General features: G+C 44.2%; 1 protein-coding gene across 6 annotated transcripts in view; it reads left to right on the top strand.

Annotated features, from left to right (window-relative positions):
• Window positions 1-16,104, top strand: part of CC2D2A (coiled-coil and C2 domain containing 2A) — a 149,566-nt gene that overhangs the window by 53,653 nt on the left and 79,809 nt on the right. For all 6 annotated transcript variants that reach the window (XM_053217555.1, XM_053217552.1, XM_053217553.1 and 3 more), the window contains 5 exons: window positions 1,663-1,799; window positions 2,889-3,020; window positions 9,687-9,896; window positions 11,062-11,168; window positions 15,559-15,699. In XM_053217555.1, the coding sequence (XP_053073530.1) occupies window positions 1,663-1,799; window positions 2,889-3,020; window positions 9,687-9,896; window positions 11,062-11,168; window positions 15,559-15,699 (727 nt within the window). The remainder of the gene's footprint in view (window positions 1-1,662; window positions 1,800-2,888; window positions 3,021-9,686; window positions 9,897-11,061; window positions 11,169-15,558; window positions 15,700-16,104) is intronic.

Here is a 16,104-nt window from a genome sequence, read left to right as displayed (position 1 = left end):
TCAGCCAAGGGGTGGGGGGGTTGCTCGTGGAAGAGGCCTAAGCTGTCCCGGCTGCACGGGGGTCCTGCTCTGAGCAGGGATCCAATCACAGATCCTTCTCCCACTCGCGCTGGCCCACGGGGGGGCCCTGTGAGGAGGTGACCCTGGCCTAGCCAACAGGAGTCGGGGAGCCACACAGCCCCAGCTCCTCCTCCGCAAGGTATGACCATGAGCGAGCTCCTCTATTCCGGGATGCCTCACCTGAAGTCAGCAGGAAATGAGATGCTCCTATGACATGACCCTGGACGTTTAGTTTTCCTTTGAGCACTGAGGAATGACATGAGTGAATTACCTGTGCTGTGACCAGCACATAGCAAGAGATCAGAAATAATAGTAATTTCTGTTACTGGTGCTGTCGTTCTTGTCACTGTTTGGAGAACGGTTGCCAAAGTCGAGTGTGTTAGCCAATGTCAAGGCTTCTACTTACACGTATTTTTAATCTCTTCCTTCCCTGATCTAATTCTGTAAGTATGATCATGCGTACACAACATATAGGCATATGCAGGGTGGGCGAGTGCTCAAAAACGTTCCCTTGAAAAGAGTTGAAGACCCCTGGGATTAGTGATGGGCCCCCGTCTAGCCATGTGAGGGGTGGGGAACAGAAAAAAAGGTTACAACAGTGGTTTGCCCCAGGTTTTCTAAAGACTCCGAGGCAGGTTCTTCCAGAACTACTGGCATTGGTTGCTTTTTTTCGGGGGAGTTTGGGAAGCAGAGTATCCAAATGGCCACACACAGGAGAATTGGCAGATTCGAGGATTTGGCGAGGTTTAGAGTGAGGTAATTATAAACAAAAGTGATTCTCCACCTTTCCTCTTAGCTCCCCAATTGGCTCCGGGCCCTCACAAATCCACCATCTTTTCTCATTTCTCCTCTGGCCTACTCTGCCCAAGCAGGCCCAGGGATCTTTCTAGAACTGAGAATCTGCTCGGTCACTCCCCAGGTAGAGCCTTCGGTGACCCACCCCCCTGGCCAGAACCCACTGCTGCTGGTGGCCTGAGAGGCCCTCCCTCCACCCTACTGACCTGCACTGCTCACCACCCACTCAGTGCCCGCCCTGTGTTCCTCCTCCTCCCCTGTTCCCTGGGACACTCACACCCCCAGGTCCCCATCCCCAGCTCCTTCCTTCTCAACCCTCAAGTGCAAATGCATCGCCTCCGGAGAAAATCCTCCCTTGCTGCTCTGTTTCAAGTTTGTCTCCTTTTTTAAACTTCTTAACTTACAAAGCATTTTCTCATACTTTACCTCATTTCATTCTCCCAAGAACCTTGTGAGTAGATACTCTCATCCCTTTTGTACGGAAGGAAAGAGTTCAAAGAAGGGCCCGGCCCAGGTTCTTTCCACCAGTGAGCGATGAAGCAGGTCCTCTGATTTGAATACTGCCGTCCCCGTGCTTTGCCACACTGGTGAGTTAGGTGTGGACTTATTTCATGACTCTGCAACGTGATATTACGGGTGAACACATTCCTCTTTTCCCTGGTTCTGCTTCTAGAAGTTAACATGGAGCATTTGCAGCTTCCAAGAATCTAAATGAAATCTCCAGTGGTTGTTTGAAGTCACCAAATTGCAGCTGCAAATGTTTAGGCTGGCACCAATGTTGCTTTTATTTGCTTCTGACCTATCTAGTGCCTACGTATAAAAAGCTTCCCGAGAACGTACAGCCCAGATATCTGGAAGACGAAGGCCTATACATCGGCACAAGACCGGACGTGCCTCGCACCTGTCAGAACATCATGGAGAACAGGTTGCTGACACAGGAACCTGTAAGCACACAGCCAGTGTGTCCCCCCCCTCCTCCCTGTCCCCCGGTGGGCAACTCTTGGAGCTGCTTCTTCCTGTGGGGACAGTCACATCATGCTCATTTCCTCCTGCCTGTAGACAGTGGTTCAGTATTTTTATTTGTCTCTCAGTACGTTTGGCGATCCTCAAACCGCACAACCTCTCCCCCCGCTTAAAACCCATCTTCCGTTGGCTGGGCTCGGGATTCTCCTGCTGAGTCAGATGTCCACAACCTTCACGCAATTCACAGAAATGTTTAATCATCCACGGATAGAAGGTTCTCCGTTGTTTTGCTCCTATGGTTTTTTCCTTCAATTTTTCATGCATAGAAAATACATTTCTTCTGAAGCATCCCTGTAAGCTTTTTGTTAACGCTTTTTTGGAGGGGAGTGAGGACTATATCTTAATTGTGGGGGGTGTTAGTGACGACTCAGTTGCTAATGGAAATGAGGCTTTTATTTTTTTTATTTAAAAATTTTTTTATGTTTATTTTTGAGAGAGACAGAGAAAGAGACAGTGTATGAGCAGGGGAGAGGCAGAGAGAGAGGAAGACACAGAATCCGAAGCAGGCTCCAGGCTCTGAGGTGTCAGCACAGAGTCTGACGCAGGGCTTAAACCCACGAACCACAAGATCGTGACCTGAGCCAAAGTTGACACTGAACCAACCGAGCCACCCAGGCACCCCAGAAACGAGGCTTTTAAAGATCTATTGGGACAGGGGAAGGTGCATGAAATGTGTGTGTCGACCCAGAATTTTCTTGCAAGTGTTGTTTCTTTTGTAAGCCATTTTCTGTCCAGTTAGAAGACGTTGGGACGTCTGGGTGGCTCATTCAGTTGAGTGACCAACTTCGGCTCAGGTCATGATCTCACAATTCATGAGTTCGAGCCCCAGGTCAGGCTCTGTGCTGACAGCTCAGAGCCTGGAGCCTGCTTCGGATTCTGTGTCCCCCTCTCTCTCTGCCCCTCCTCCGTTCTCTCTTTCTCTTTCTCTCTCAAAAATAAATAAACATTTTTTTTAAATTAAAAAAAAAAAAAAGAATAAAATGTTGTCCATCCCTCTGCTTGACCTGCAGGGAAGAAGGTGGTTCGGAGACGATGGGCGAATCGTAGCACTGCCAAACCCCATCAAGCCATTTCCTTCAAGACCACCGGTGTTGACACAGGAGCAAGACTTCAGGGCAGAACTTGAAACATTGTATAAAAAGGTAAGCCCACCTCCCCCAGTTTTAAAAGGCTTATTTGGAGAGAGAGAGAGAGGGCAAGCCCACACGGGGGAGGGGCAAAGAGAGGGGAGAGACAGAACCCCAAGCAGGCTCTGCACTGTCAGCTCAGAGCCCAACGCGGGACTCGATCTCACGAATCCGTGAGATCACAACCTGAGTCGAGATAAGAGTCAGACTCTTAACCGACTGAGCCACCCAGGCGCCTCCACCTCCCCATTTTTAATGCATGAATGTGCTTGAAAGTGCTTTGTTCTTTGGAGAGCCTGGAGTGCTAAGTTCATAACATTCTACTTTGGTTGTTTAAGTTTCTCTACGTCACACATAAAGAACAAACAGCAGGCGTGTTATATAAGAACAAGCCTACTATGCTCACCTACTTGCTTCTCAAACAAGGAATGAGCTCCCAGGTAGGAATGGCTATGTCAGTGACTTTATCTGCATATCCAGGTTAGCTGGCTTTATTTTTCTTCCTTTTTCTCTGCCATCTCACATATGCTGCAGGATTATTTCCCATTCATTGTCTCTTTATTATATAACTGGAGATTTTCTATCCTTGCAAATCCTTTCTACTGTGTTTTCTTAAGGCCAGGTAGCAAACAGCTTGACTTGAGTCCTGGCACTGACATTCACAGGGCAAACTTGGCCCTTAATTTCTCTGGGTCACAATCTCTTCATCGGCAGGATGGACATAATAATAGTATCTGCCTCTAAGATGGTTGTGCAGATTTGTTGAGACAGTACATTCGAGTGCTTAGATCAGAGCTCAGTAAGTGCTGGCTAGTGTTAAACAGACAGAGTTGCCTGCCTACGTGTTTAATTATATTACTCTTGCTTTCCTGAACTGCTGAGCAAAGATCACCACCTTCAGAAACCCATGTAGTTTTGGGGCACCTGGTGGTTCGGTTGGTTGGGCGTCCGACTTTGGCTCGAGTCATGATCTCGCAGTCCACGAGTTCAAGCCCCACATCAGGCCCTGCACTGACAGCTCAGAGCCTGGAGCCTGCTTCAGACTCTGTCTCCCTCTTTCTGTGCCCCTCCCCTGCTCGCACTCTGTCTCTCTCTCAAAAATAAAATAAAAACATAAAAAAAAAAAAGAAACCCATGTAATTTTATGTTTGTAATATTTCACCATGGATACAGTGAAACAGAATGAGGGATTTAATGATCATTCCGTAAAGCAAGACATGGGTGCGAGTCAGGGCATCTGAACTGCCCTACTAACAACTACTTCATGACTTTGGGAGGGTCCCATTTCCTTAATTAAAAAATAGGAACAATAATAGTTCTCTCTACCTCAGAGGATCATTGTGAGTATTAAGATAATGTAACTGTATGCCGTTTTAAAATTTTTTTAACATTTATTTATTTTTGAGAGAGCATGAGTGGGGGAAGGGCAGAGAGGGAGACACAGAATCTGAAACAGGCTCCAGGTTCTGACCTGTCAGCAAAGAGCCCAATGCAGGGCTCAAACCCACGAAGTACAAGATCATAACTTGCCCCGAAGTCGGATGCTCAACAGACTGAGCCATCCAGGCACCCCTGCCCTTTATTTAAAATTACGAATTTCTGGGGCACTTGGGTGGCTCATTCAGTTAAGCGTCTGACTCTTGATTTTGGCTCAGGTTTGTGAGTTCGAGCCCTGCGTTGAGCTCTGCACCGACAGCTCTGAGCCTGCTTGGGATTCTCTCTCTCCCTCTTTCTCTGCCCCGTGCCTCCTCTCTCTCTCACTAAAAAAATAAATAAATCAACATTTTATAAAAACAAAAACAAAATGTGAACTTCTATAAAATATTGTTGTTATTACAGACAAGTTTTAATGAGTGGCTACTTTGTGCCCAAATGTGATCATGGGAGTAGATTTGCAAAACAAACACAAACCCAAGTCACTGTCCATGAGGGATTTGTCATCTGTTTGTTTCCACGCCAGATCTGTGACCTAATTAGTGATCGAGATAGTCTTCCCCTTGGGCACATATCCAGCAATATGTCAGTCTCCCTTCACTGTTCCATCCATTTCAGCAGGACACATTGATATAACGAGACTCTATGGGTTACAATGAGAAAATAGAAGAGTAAATACCACGGAGGGTGGGGTATTAGGGGAGCCAATTAATCTTACCTGTGTGCTTTAGAAGTTGTCAGCTAGCTGGGAAGCTGGGAATGGCACGGGGTCAGAGAGGGATGCAGGCATCAGTCGCACTATGGGAACAGCCAGACAGCAGAATGCCATGGGAACCCAAGACCGGATGGGCTTCCTGTTCCGTCTCCCATGAATTAGGTCCTTGCCTGGACACAAGCCTGGCGAGTTCACCATGGGGATGGCTGAGGAGAACCCACGAGGCCAGTAAGCAGGCTTTCGGGAAAGAGCTAAGAAGGGGCAGCAGAGAACCCAGACCAATGGCTCGAGCTCCAGCTGGCTCTCTAGTCACATTCTTCCTTCTCTCTGGGGAAGAAGCCATGAGGATGGACAGTGGGGAGAAGCAAGGTGGCTTCTTCCCAATGCCTGTGAGATGGGAGATCTTCCCATCTTGTGTGCAGAAATGGGGAAGTCGGGAAAGAGAATAGTTCCACTAAGAGGGGGTTGAGCATCCAGCATCACAGGAGCCAAAGAAGTTAGAGAAGGGAGAGATCCAAAGGGACTGGAGGCTCCCACGGTCATTTCTTAGAGGGTCAGTCTCCCTTCACTGTTCCATCCATTTCAGCAAAGTTACATGGCAAAGTATGAAGGATATGTTGGAGTGTGTGAGAAGGTGGCAGAAGGCTTTAAATTAGAGGGAGGAGATATTATACCCCCTCTCTGATCCCCCATTACACGTTACCTGCTAAGTTCGCTGTTGAATTGTATACCTCGTTCTTTTTTTGGAGTGTCATTGTGGAAACTTCCAGTGATTCAGAACATCATGCATTTCTTTCTGGATTGGTATTTTCACAATTTTATTTACTTCCTAACTTTTGCCTTTTCCTACATTTATTCAGATCTGTCCAATGCCAAAACCCGTTCTTCCACTGTTCCATGTCACAGGCTTGACTTTAAGAACAAACGTTAAATGCGCATGGTCTATATTTTTAGCCCTCCATCCAAACATACCTTCCATCTGGGAGTTTTGACATGATGCGCGAGCAGAGAAGGAGATGAACGGGCAGAAATGGCTTCATTGACAGATTATTAATGCATCTTCTGTCTCCTTCCCCCACTCCCCTGAAAGTGACTCAAGGGCAAAGACGGGGTTTTCTTCTTCTTTTAGCCCTAGCACTGAGCAGGAGGCTGGCACACAGGGACACCTCAATCAAAGTACAAATTGAATATTATTAAAATGATTCAGCTGAGCTGAATGTGTCTAGAAGAGACCCCCCTCCTTATTCCTCTCCTCAGCTGTCTCTCCTGCAGAACAGTGGCTTTCCTGGGGTCTGGCTTAACCCTGGCATCCAAGTGATGGAAAACCAAGTCAGTGTGCCAACTGGGAATTGGCAATTCTTGGGGCCACTAATGGAGCCTTGGTGAATTTATGCCTCAGAGCTCTTAGGCTCGATGCTGACCCAGCAGGACTGACCAAATTCATCCCCCATTAGTATTTGGTAAAAATGTAATATTCTACTGTTCCTAATTTAAGACCTCTGTTAGAGACCATTAAATATAGATTAATACTAAGGGTGCCTGGGTGGCTCAGTCCGTTGAGCGTCTGACCCTGGATTTCGGCTCAGGTCAGGAACTCACAGTTTGTGAGATTGAGCCCTGTGTCAGGCTGTGCGCTGACAATGTGGAGCCTGCCTGGGATTCTCTCCTCTCTCTCCCCCTCCCCTGCTTGCGTGCACTTGTGTGTGCAAGTTCGGACTCTCTCCCTCTCTCTCTCAAAATAAATAAATGTAAAAAATAGATTAATACTCAATAAATAAATAAAATAGAGAAATACAAAAAGAGATCCGATATTGTGCAAAGAACAAAATTAAACTTCAAATGAGAAAAAATGCAATCGAATACCTCTTAAGAAGGAACTGTTCCAAAACTTCAAAAATAAAAATGCCAAGAGTGCATTGCACATATGGCATAAACAATATAAAATGCAGTTTGCCTAATCCTGATTGCAAAGTAGGGTTCGGGTTGTTGAAAGCATCCCAACAGCCTCCCTCCTTCCTCCCTCCTTCCTCCCTTCTTCACTTCCTCCCTCCCTCCCTTCCTCCCTTCCATCTTTGCTTCCTTCCCTCCTACCTTCCCTCTTTTATTTTTAATTTTTCCATCCTTAAGTGAAAGTCCACTATATTCTCAGTTGTCCTAAACTCAGGGAGTACAGAGGTATCAACATTCAAACAAGGCCTTAGCGAGACCGCCCCTAGCATGGGGTATGGGTTAACAGAAATGTCACGTGTTAGAGATTCTGTGAGGGGTGCCTGGCTGGCTCAGTTGGAGGAGTATGCAACTCTTGACCTCAGGGTTGTGAGTTTGAGCCCCATGTTGGCCACAGAGTTTACTTAAAAAAAATAAATAAGTAAAAGGTTCTGGGATTTGAAGTTGGCATGACATTCCTGAAGGACATTTGTGTAGGAGCCTCCCCTTTGCAAAACTGCTTACCATTTTGAGGCCTTTACCGTGATTCCAACCTCCTTGTTAATTACCACTTGAGAAGATTAGCACTTTCCCCTCTACCATCCTCACCAATGTTTCCCAGACCATTGGTCACCTACTAGGCTCTAAACTCTGCATTCACCAACACTCTTCGGTTGCAAATGACAGAAGCTAATGCAAAACTAACTTAAGCAAAGGGAGAACTTGGTGGCCCACATAACTGGGAAGGATCTGGAGATAAATCAGAAAATGAAAGGAGGGGATTTAGGAACCAGGACCTCAGGGGCTGAGACCAGGGGCTCCATGATGGCAGTCTCACTCTCCACCTCTCTTTTCTCTGGTTCTCCTTGAATGTTGACTGGTTTCACTCCCTCCTATTGTAGGCAGGCCAGAATTCTCCATGTGTTAGGAGGCATGACCCTTGATAATCTAAGCATAACAACTCTAAGGGAAAGGGTCTTATCTTTTCCTCCAAGATTCATATTATCAATACTAAGGACAAACTTGTCAGTTGTAAGTGGGACCTGTGACCCCCACCTCATGCCCAGAAGATGGGAATGAGAAAGCTTTCCAGGAAGACCAGAACAATGGGTACAGAATCTCCTGCAGGTTCTGGGCTGGATTCAGACTCTGTTCCTCTTATTTCTCAGGGCAAATATAGAAACTTGTATGTTAATCCCACCAATGATTATTGTTTTTCCATACAACTTCTAAATTTCTTTCTCCGTTGGCATTCATCTCCACACACACTGAGAACATTGGCAGATAATCCATTTGCATCACCCTTGATAGTTTTGGTTTTTGGTTTTCAAATGAAAAGGGAAGAATCAAATCAATTTCAAAATTAAAATACTATGCCCTACAAATATTGTTTATTCTTAGAAGAAATTGTTTCTGCTGTTTTCGGATAGTTCTCAGTATGTGGGAAAAGAAAAATATAGCAAAAAGGAAGACATGGAACCAGGAGTCTTTCCCCTTAATAGGAAGAGAGTTGGGGTCTTTTGAGTAGTTAGCTCAGTGACTACCAGTAGTCTTAGAAGTTTTTTTTTTTTTATGTGGTTGAGCTGAGCCTAAGGCAGAGACCATCAGCAATCATTTGAACACAGGCTAATGGAGATTTGGGGAGGGACAAATGAAGTACAATGACTTAGGTCACACTTCAAGCAATGCTACCCACATACCAAGAAGAGTACAAGATGGAACCCGAAAGCCACACCTGAGTGATCTCATAACCCTGGAACCCTTTGGCAAGGGGAAGGACAAAACAAGAACCAGCAAGAGCAAAGCAATTAGAGATGAATTTTCTATTAGGTCTGTGGAATGATGTTTACTTGTACATGTCTTTGTGAAACAGAAATTTTTTTAATTAATCCCGGTGATCATAAGACACATATTGGCCACATGCAGATTAAAAACTTCTAAGACAAATGCAAGTTATAATTGAATACTTTCACCTGAACGAAAGAGAAAAGAATTATGCCTCTATTGGTGCAGTCTAAAGTGTAAGGACATTAATGATCAGAACCAGGGCTTTTATAAGGCACAAAATATGAACCCAACAGGCATGGTCTCCCCTCCCTATAAACCCAAATGGAGACTCAACTCAGCGTATTCTGGAAGGTACTGAGATATAGTCAATCCATTCCTACTTAAGCCTACCATTTGTAAACACATCCTAATTTTATAAGAACATTTTTTTAAGTAAACTTCACTCCCAGTTTGGAGCCCAACATGGGGTTTGAACTCATGACGCTGAGATCAAGAGCTTAACCACCCAAGTGGCCCAAAAGGACACTTTTTTTTAAGCAAAAAAAAAAATCTGTCGATCTTCTCATCAGAGACAGAATAAATGTTATTTTACAGGAGAAAACTTGTTATTTTATTAAAATAAATAAGGATACAAAACATGAGTAGTCTACTAATCTGGGGAGGGGTGGGAAATATGAAATTGAATGGCTGAAAAGAAATAAACTCATATATTCTTACTTGTGGATCTTGGTGCACCTGTTGTCCCACTGCACATCACAGCATCACTATCCAATAAGTGCTTTAACTGTGGTCCCCCCACACTCTGCTCTCTTTGACAGGCGGTAAAATATGTCCACAGAAGTCAGCACATGATTGGGTCTGGAGACTCCCCGGGAAATTTCCAACTGGACATTGATATTTCAGGGTTAATCTTCACTCATCATCCCTGTTTCAGCCGCGAGCATGTTTTGGCAGCCAAGCTGGCCCAGTTATATGACCAGTACCTGGCAAGACACCAGAGAAACAAGGCAAAATTTCTTACTGACAAGGTACACTCTTCCATTCTTACTGTCGAATTGGTTCTTCTGATGAGCCCAAGCAACAAAGACACTTCTGCAGCAAAACTTTCTTGCGCCCCTTTCACATGCTCCCTTGGCCTAGGATGTATGATAGAGTGTTCTACCTACAGGCAAAAGGAGGGATTTGGCAATGTACATTTAATGTGTGAAAATTCGGTGGCACACAGTTGGCTTAAAGAGAAAAGTTTGTGCAAACAGTGCAAGTAACCTGACCTCCCAGGAGCGGGCATTAAATGGAAGATATGTGGCTGTGTCTTGCTTGTGTGACCTCAGATGCTGAGACCGTTCATGGCTTGGGCACCTCTCTGTTCTTAGAGACATTCTCATTTTCACATGAACTTTCCCATAACATGGTACCCAAACACAAGTCAGTTGTTTCAAATGATGCTCAAAGATATGGATCTCTGGCATTTACATGGGCTTTTCTTGCTTAATTTTGACCATGGGCAACTTTCCTCCCATGCCTTGGCTTCAAACCTACTGCCCAAATAAGAGGTAACTCCACCATACCTCCTTTTATGAGTCTATGATTTTATGATCGGTTCACAAAAATATCACTATATGTCCAGGACCCAGAAAGGTCCGCTTTTAACCTTGAAAGAAACCTTATTTTTGAGACACACACATAAAAGTGACACTTGTCATGAGCAATTTGATTATCTGGGCTACAGAACAGGGATGGACATACACTGTTCTTTATTATTCCTTTTCTTTTTTAAGAATAGAAGAAATAGGGGCTCCTGGGTGGCTCAGTCAGTTGAACATCTGACTTCGGCTCAGGTCATGACCCAGGTTAGTGGGTTCAAGCCCCACGTCAGGTTCTTTGCTGACAGCTCAGAGCCTGGAGCCTGCTTCGGATTCTGTGTCTACCTCTCTCTCTGTCCCTCCCCTGTTCACGCACTGTCTCTGTCTCTCTCAAATATAAATAAATATTAAAATTTTTTTAAAAAGAATAGAATAAATAGCTCTCTGTCAGAGTTCATTTTGGTGAAAGTGTGGGAACAGCTGGATGCCTGAACACCCATTCACAGACTTGTTGGCATCATTTTGCCCTAGAGAAGTGGGTGGTTTGGGGCATGTAATTTGCAGTAGGCAGTAGAGTTTCTAACTCAAAACTTTTATCCATTTTTTTAAGCTCCAAGCTCTAAGAAATGCTGTTCAGACAGGACTTAACCCAGAAAAAACTCATAAGTCTCTTGACACGACCCAAAAAACTATCAATGAGTATAAATCTGAAATTCGGTGAGTATAAGTCTGTCGTTATAACTTCTACTTTTTCTTCCCTTGTTAGATGCATACTTGTTGAAAGCTTTTTTTTTTTTTCGGTTTTTCTGAATGCACTGAATACATGAGACATTGAGCCAAATGAAATAATGAGATATATCCATCATATTAACCCCAAATTTGAAATCCAGTAAAAGAATGAAGATGTGGATATTTTGACTCACACACTCCACTGATGTAAATGAACATTGCTACAGCCACCACTTTAGAGAGGAGCCCGACCACACGCTAGCAAAGTGTGGAAAGTGCCCACAAGCTGGGACGCAGAAATTCGGGATTTCATAGCATCGTTTACAAAAGTAAGGAACTAAGAATAACCCTATACCAGAACGAACACGTCTGGTATAGTCTTCCACTGAACATCTACACCACAGTTAAACTGACTTAGATCTTTGTGTACCAATATGGATAAAACAACGTTGAATGAAAACATCCAGGTGTTAGGAGGAGACTCGCCGTGTGATATGGCTCATGAACCCTAAAGAATACCCAACACAACGCTCGTCTGTTGTAGGCACACACGTGTGTGGTACACTCAGACAGAATAGACACAGGTGCCGGCTACTTCCTCTAGGGAGGGAGAGAAGGGAATGAAACTCAAGAGGTCTTCACCTGTAACTATGACATTTTGGCCAAAAACAAATGGCCCTGAGTAAATATATCAAAATGTGAACAAGTGTCCCAATTATTTATGACATATATTTTTCTATTTGGGGGCATTTTTCATAATTAAAATTCAAAAATTAAAGCCTGATTGTTGCCAAACAAGAAGGAAATACAGAATGTAGAAGGTGACTATCTTCTGGAGTCCCATCTATCGGGGAAAATCACGATAACAGATTTCTGCTAGTTCTTCCACCTGTACATACACATGTATATACTCACGCACACATACACAGATGTGTTTATGTGTTTGTATTTTGTTTAAGGAACCATTGCATTTACCATCTCACAACTTGTTTTCTATGCAAAATGCATCTCAGACCATTTCTTATTGCAGGACATCTAGGTCCGTATCATTATTTAAAGGCTGACATTATATAGATGCTATGTCCCCTGTTGAGAGGCATTTGTACTGGTCCTATTTTTTATGCTGAAACTGTGCTCTAATTGACATTCCTGTGTGTATATATATTTATGTACCTGTACATTTCCACGGGATAAATTCTTAGAACAGGAATTAATAAATCCAGGACTTTAAATGCATACTTTTCTTTTTACAACCGAGACTTCAGTTAGTTCTTCCAGCAAAGTGGAAATTAGTGACGTTGAGATATTGTCATTGTAAATGCATGAAGAGTATATTTTGAAACAAAAATTCTTGGGGCACCTGGGTGGCTTGGTCAGTTAAGCATTTGACTCTTGATTTCAGCTCAGGTCGTGATTTCACAGTTAATGAGTTCTGCTTTGTCAGAGCCTACTTGAGATTCTCTCTCTCTCTCTCTCTGCCCCTCCCCTGCTCGCACTCTCTCTCCCTCTCAAAGTAAATAAACTTTAAAAAAATAAAATGAAATGAAAATTCTTATTTATGCTAAAACAAAAAAACCCAGCTGGCAGCCTCTTTGTGAAGATAATTTTTGTTTTCGCATACATTGGGTAAGAAAAGGGACAAAAAGCTGTTCTGAATACAGAAGTGGTTTTCTATGGACTTGTATTTATTAATCAGCATTTGGAAGCTGGCAGAACGGTGTGTAAGGTGCACAGACCCGTGGGTGGCAGAGCCAGTGTGGTCTTTCTGCTGCCCGTGGGGATGAACAGCTCTGCGGTTCAGCATTTCTGGCCCCGTGAAAGAGTGGGTTTTAGTCTTTTACTGATGTTTAACTATTGCTGAAACCGGTTCAAAGCAGACGGCCTGTTCCCACATGTCCCCTCAAGCGGGCCCGTGTGCGGCTGCTGACCTGACCAGAGGCTGGGTGAGCCCCTGCCGGGCATCGGCCGAGTCAACAGCCAGCACAGCTCCACAGCGAGCATTTTCCATCATTTTCCATCTTCTTTTCTGTAAATGGCATCACGACCGCGTTGCTGGCCCTCTGAGCTGCAACCAGCTGGACGAGGAAGGAAGCACCTTGTGGGTGCAAGACAGGGAGACATTGTATTTTACTCTCCCTACTGGCTCTTAACCCTCAGACCTACTCAGACTTGAACATGTAAAAATTCTGCCACCCTAGAGCCCCATCTGGCTACGCCTTTCTGTGTTTCCCTTCACAGCCAAACTTGTGGCAAACATGAACCAATCTTTCTGCTCGGCTCCCTCCCATCCTGTTCACTGGAACCCGTCCTCATTCACCCATCCGCTTTTCCTCTGAGGCGATCTGGCCACGGTCCCTAGGGACCTCCGTCTTGCCAAGCCCCTCCTGCTACCTGGCCTCTTGACAGCGAGGGGCCTTGTCACCAGAGGGGCCTTTTGTGATTTATTTCTTCCCCTCCCCTCCCTAGGCCACCCTCTCTTGGATGCCCGCACCCCTCTCCTTCCGCCTGTCCTTCCCACCATCCTGTCTCTATCATCCTTCTCTGCCCAGCTTCTAAATGTTCTAAGTCCCTCACAGGGTGTTTCTTTTTCTTTTCTTTATTAATCTGCATTTCCTCCTGAGAGGAATCCAGTCCCGTGGTTGGAAAGATCATCCAGAGAGGCCAGTGAACTCCCAGAGTTTCACCTCAGGGCTGACACCCTCATCCACACTCCAGACCCCATCTTTACCAAGTTTCAGAAAAGTGTTACCTGACTCCCCGGGCAAAACTGCCTTTGCCTTTTCCTCCAGAACCCTGACCACAACTGGTCGTTAAATATTCTTTTGTGATGCTTTGCTTCTGTAGCTCAGATGTCAAATTTTTCTTGCTAAGAGTTCATTTTTAGCATTTCTGAGAAACTATTTTGTCAGGTACTAAAAAAGGAAATAGGAAATATGTCAGAAAGCCTCAACGTGTCCTAGAACTCAGTAAGATAATTTTATACCACGGTTTTTAAAAAGAAGGCCGGGGAGGTAGCAGCTAAGGGCACAAGAACACAGACCACTTGATAGTGACAGGTAACACTTGGCGGACCACTTACCAGATGTCGGGCACGGTTCTAGCATTAACACTCCTCTCAACAACCCTGTGAAGTAGATTCTGTGAGCACCCCTAGCTTACAGATGAGGCAGGGAGAAGTTAAGTTGTTTGCTAGGCCAGCTCACAGATGAGAGACCCAGGGTCTCAACCTACAGAGTCAGGTTCCAACATCTGTGCCCTTAACCACATGCTTCACTGCTTCCCAAGAAGAATGTTTCTTAGTTCATTGCTTTCTTGTTTCTGTGAGGTCTTCAGAGAATCCCGAATCTTGGCCACCCAACCACTAACTGGCTGTCGTCTTCTGCCATCTTCTTTTTCCGGAGCCAGCAGTTGAATGACTGGGAACCTAGACCTCTGTGCTTCTCTGTACCATCTCCACAGACTGGGTCATCACAAGTGCAACCTCCAGACTCAGGTCTTCCTTCTGGAGGTCAGGAGGTGCTAATTCATGAGACCCTGCCTCCGTGGTTTTCTACAGCACTCTCTTAGGCTGTAGAATCTCACCTTGTATGTTGTAGTCATTTATCTATGTATCTGATTCCTGAGCTAAGTTGTAAATTCCTTGAGGACAAAGACACTTCCAGTCTTAGACATTCTGAATCACCTGGAATGACACCTGCTACTTGCTCAAGAAAAGAAAAATTGTCTAGTTAACTAATTGATTAATAGCATAATAGAGTACATTTGGGTTCTGGGTTTGACTATCATTCATAGAGAGGGCTGAAAGTAAGGGGTTGAAAAATTCCCAAGCACTTTAAATAATGGGAATAAAAATGAAAACATTTCCAACTGATGCCTCTTCAAATCAAGCTAAAAATATTGTTAATCTAGTTAGCACTGAAAACTCACCAAGGCAGGCAGCGAGCAACATTAGAACTTGTGATTTGTGTTAACAAAGACAGATTTTAATGTTTGTTGTTAATGGGGACAGTAACATTTTCCTATGTCTACAATAATTTAGTCCATGAGAACTGAGTTTACTGGGCCTCTTATTTTTATAACTTCAAAGGTGGCTGTTTGTTTAAGGGTACATAGTATTATTAATAACAAGTTCAGAAGGTGATTTAGTTTAACTGACTTCAGGTTCACCTAGAGAAAACAAAATCAAATAACCTCTTGAAACAGATTGGCATCCTATTGTCTTCAAATTTCCACTCATATTTTTGGATTTCTAGTACTTAAGAAGTATTATAGGTATCAGATTAAATATCCAGTCGCTACAGCATTATTAATTTCCTTTTTAATTTACATACCTACCTGAATAACTTTTTAATATATATCAACATGTTCAATCTTCTAGGCAAACAAGAAAACTGCGTGACGCTGAACAAGAAAAAGATCGAATGTTGCTTAAAACCATCATAAAAGTTTGGAAGGAGATGAAATCCCTTCGAGAATTTCAGAGGTTTACAAATACACCCTTGAAACTTGTTTTGAGAAAGTAAGCTTTTTTCAAAGATTGTTTTATTGAGAAAATGTGTAAAACATGGGTACAGTTTGAAAAATAATTACAAATAGGAACGCCTGGGTGGCTCAGTCAGTTGAGGGTCCAACTCTTGATTTCAGCTCAGGTCATGGTCTCACCGTCATGGGATCGAGCCCCGCGTTGGGCTCTGTGCTGAGCGCTGAACATGGAGCCTGCTTAAGATTCTCTTTCTCCCTCTCCTTCTGCCCCTCCGCTGCTCACACCCTCATGCTCTCTCTCTTAAAAAAATTTTTTTGAATAAAGAATGACAAGTAAATAACAATATGACCACTCCCCAGGTAAAGAAATAGGACATTACATGCACCTGAGCAGCCCCTATGTTCTTAACCCTGCCTCCTTCCCCCTTCATCCCAGAAGTCA

The sequence above is a fragment of the Acinonyx jubatus genome, chromosome B1 (genome assembly GCF_027475565.1).
Source record: "Acinonyx jubatus isolate Ajub_Pintada_27869175 chromosome B1, VMU_Ajub_asm_v1.0, whole genome shotgun sequence".
Classification (NCBI taxonomy): domain Eukaryota; kingdom Metazoa; phylum Chordata; class Mammalia; order Carnivora; family Felidae; genus Acinonyx; species Acinonyx jubatus.
The sequence above is the reverse complement of the archived record's forward strand: the minus strand, read 5'-3'. Positions and strand labels throughout refer to the sequence as shown.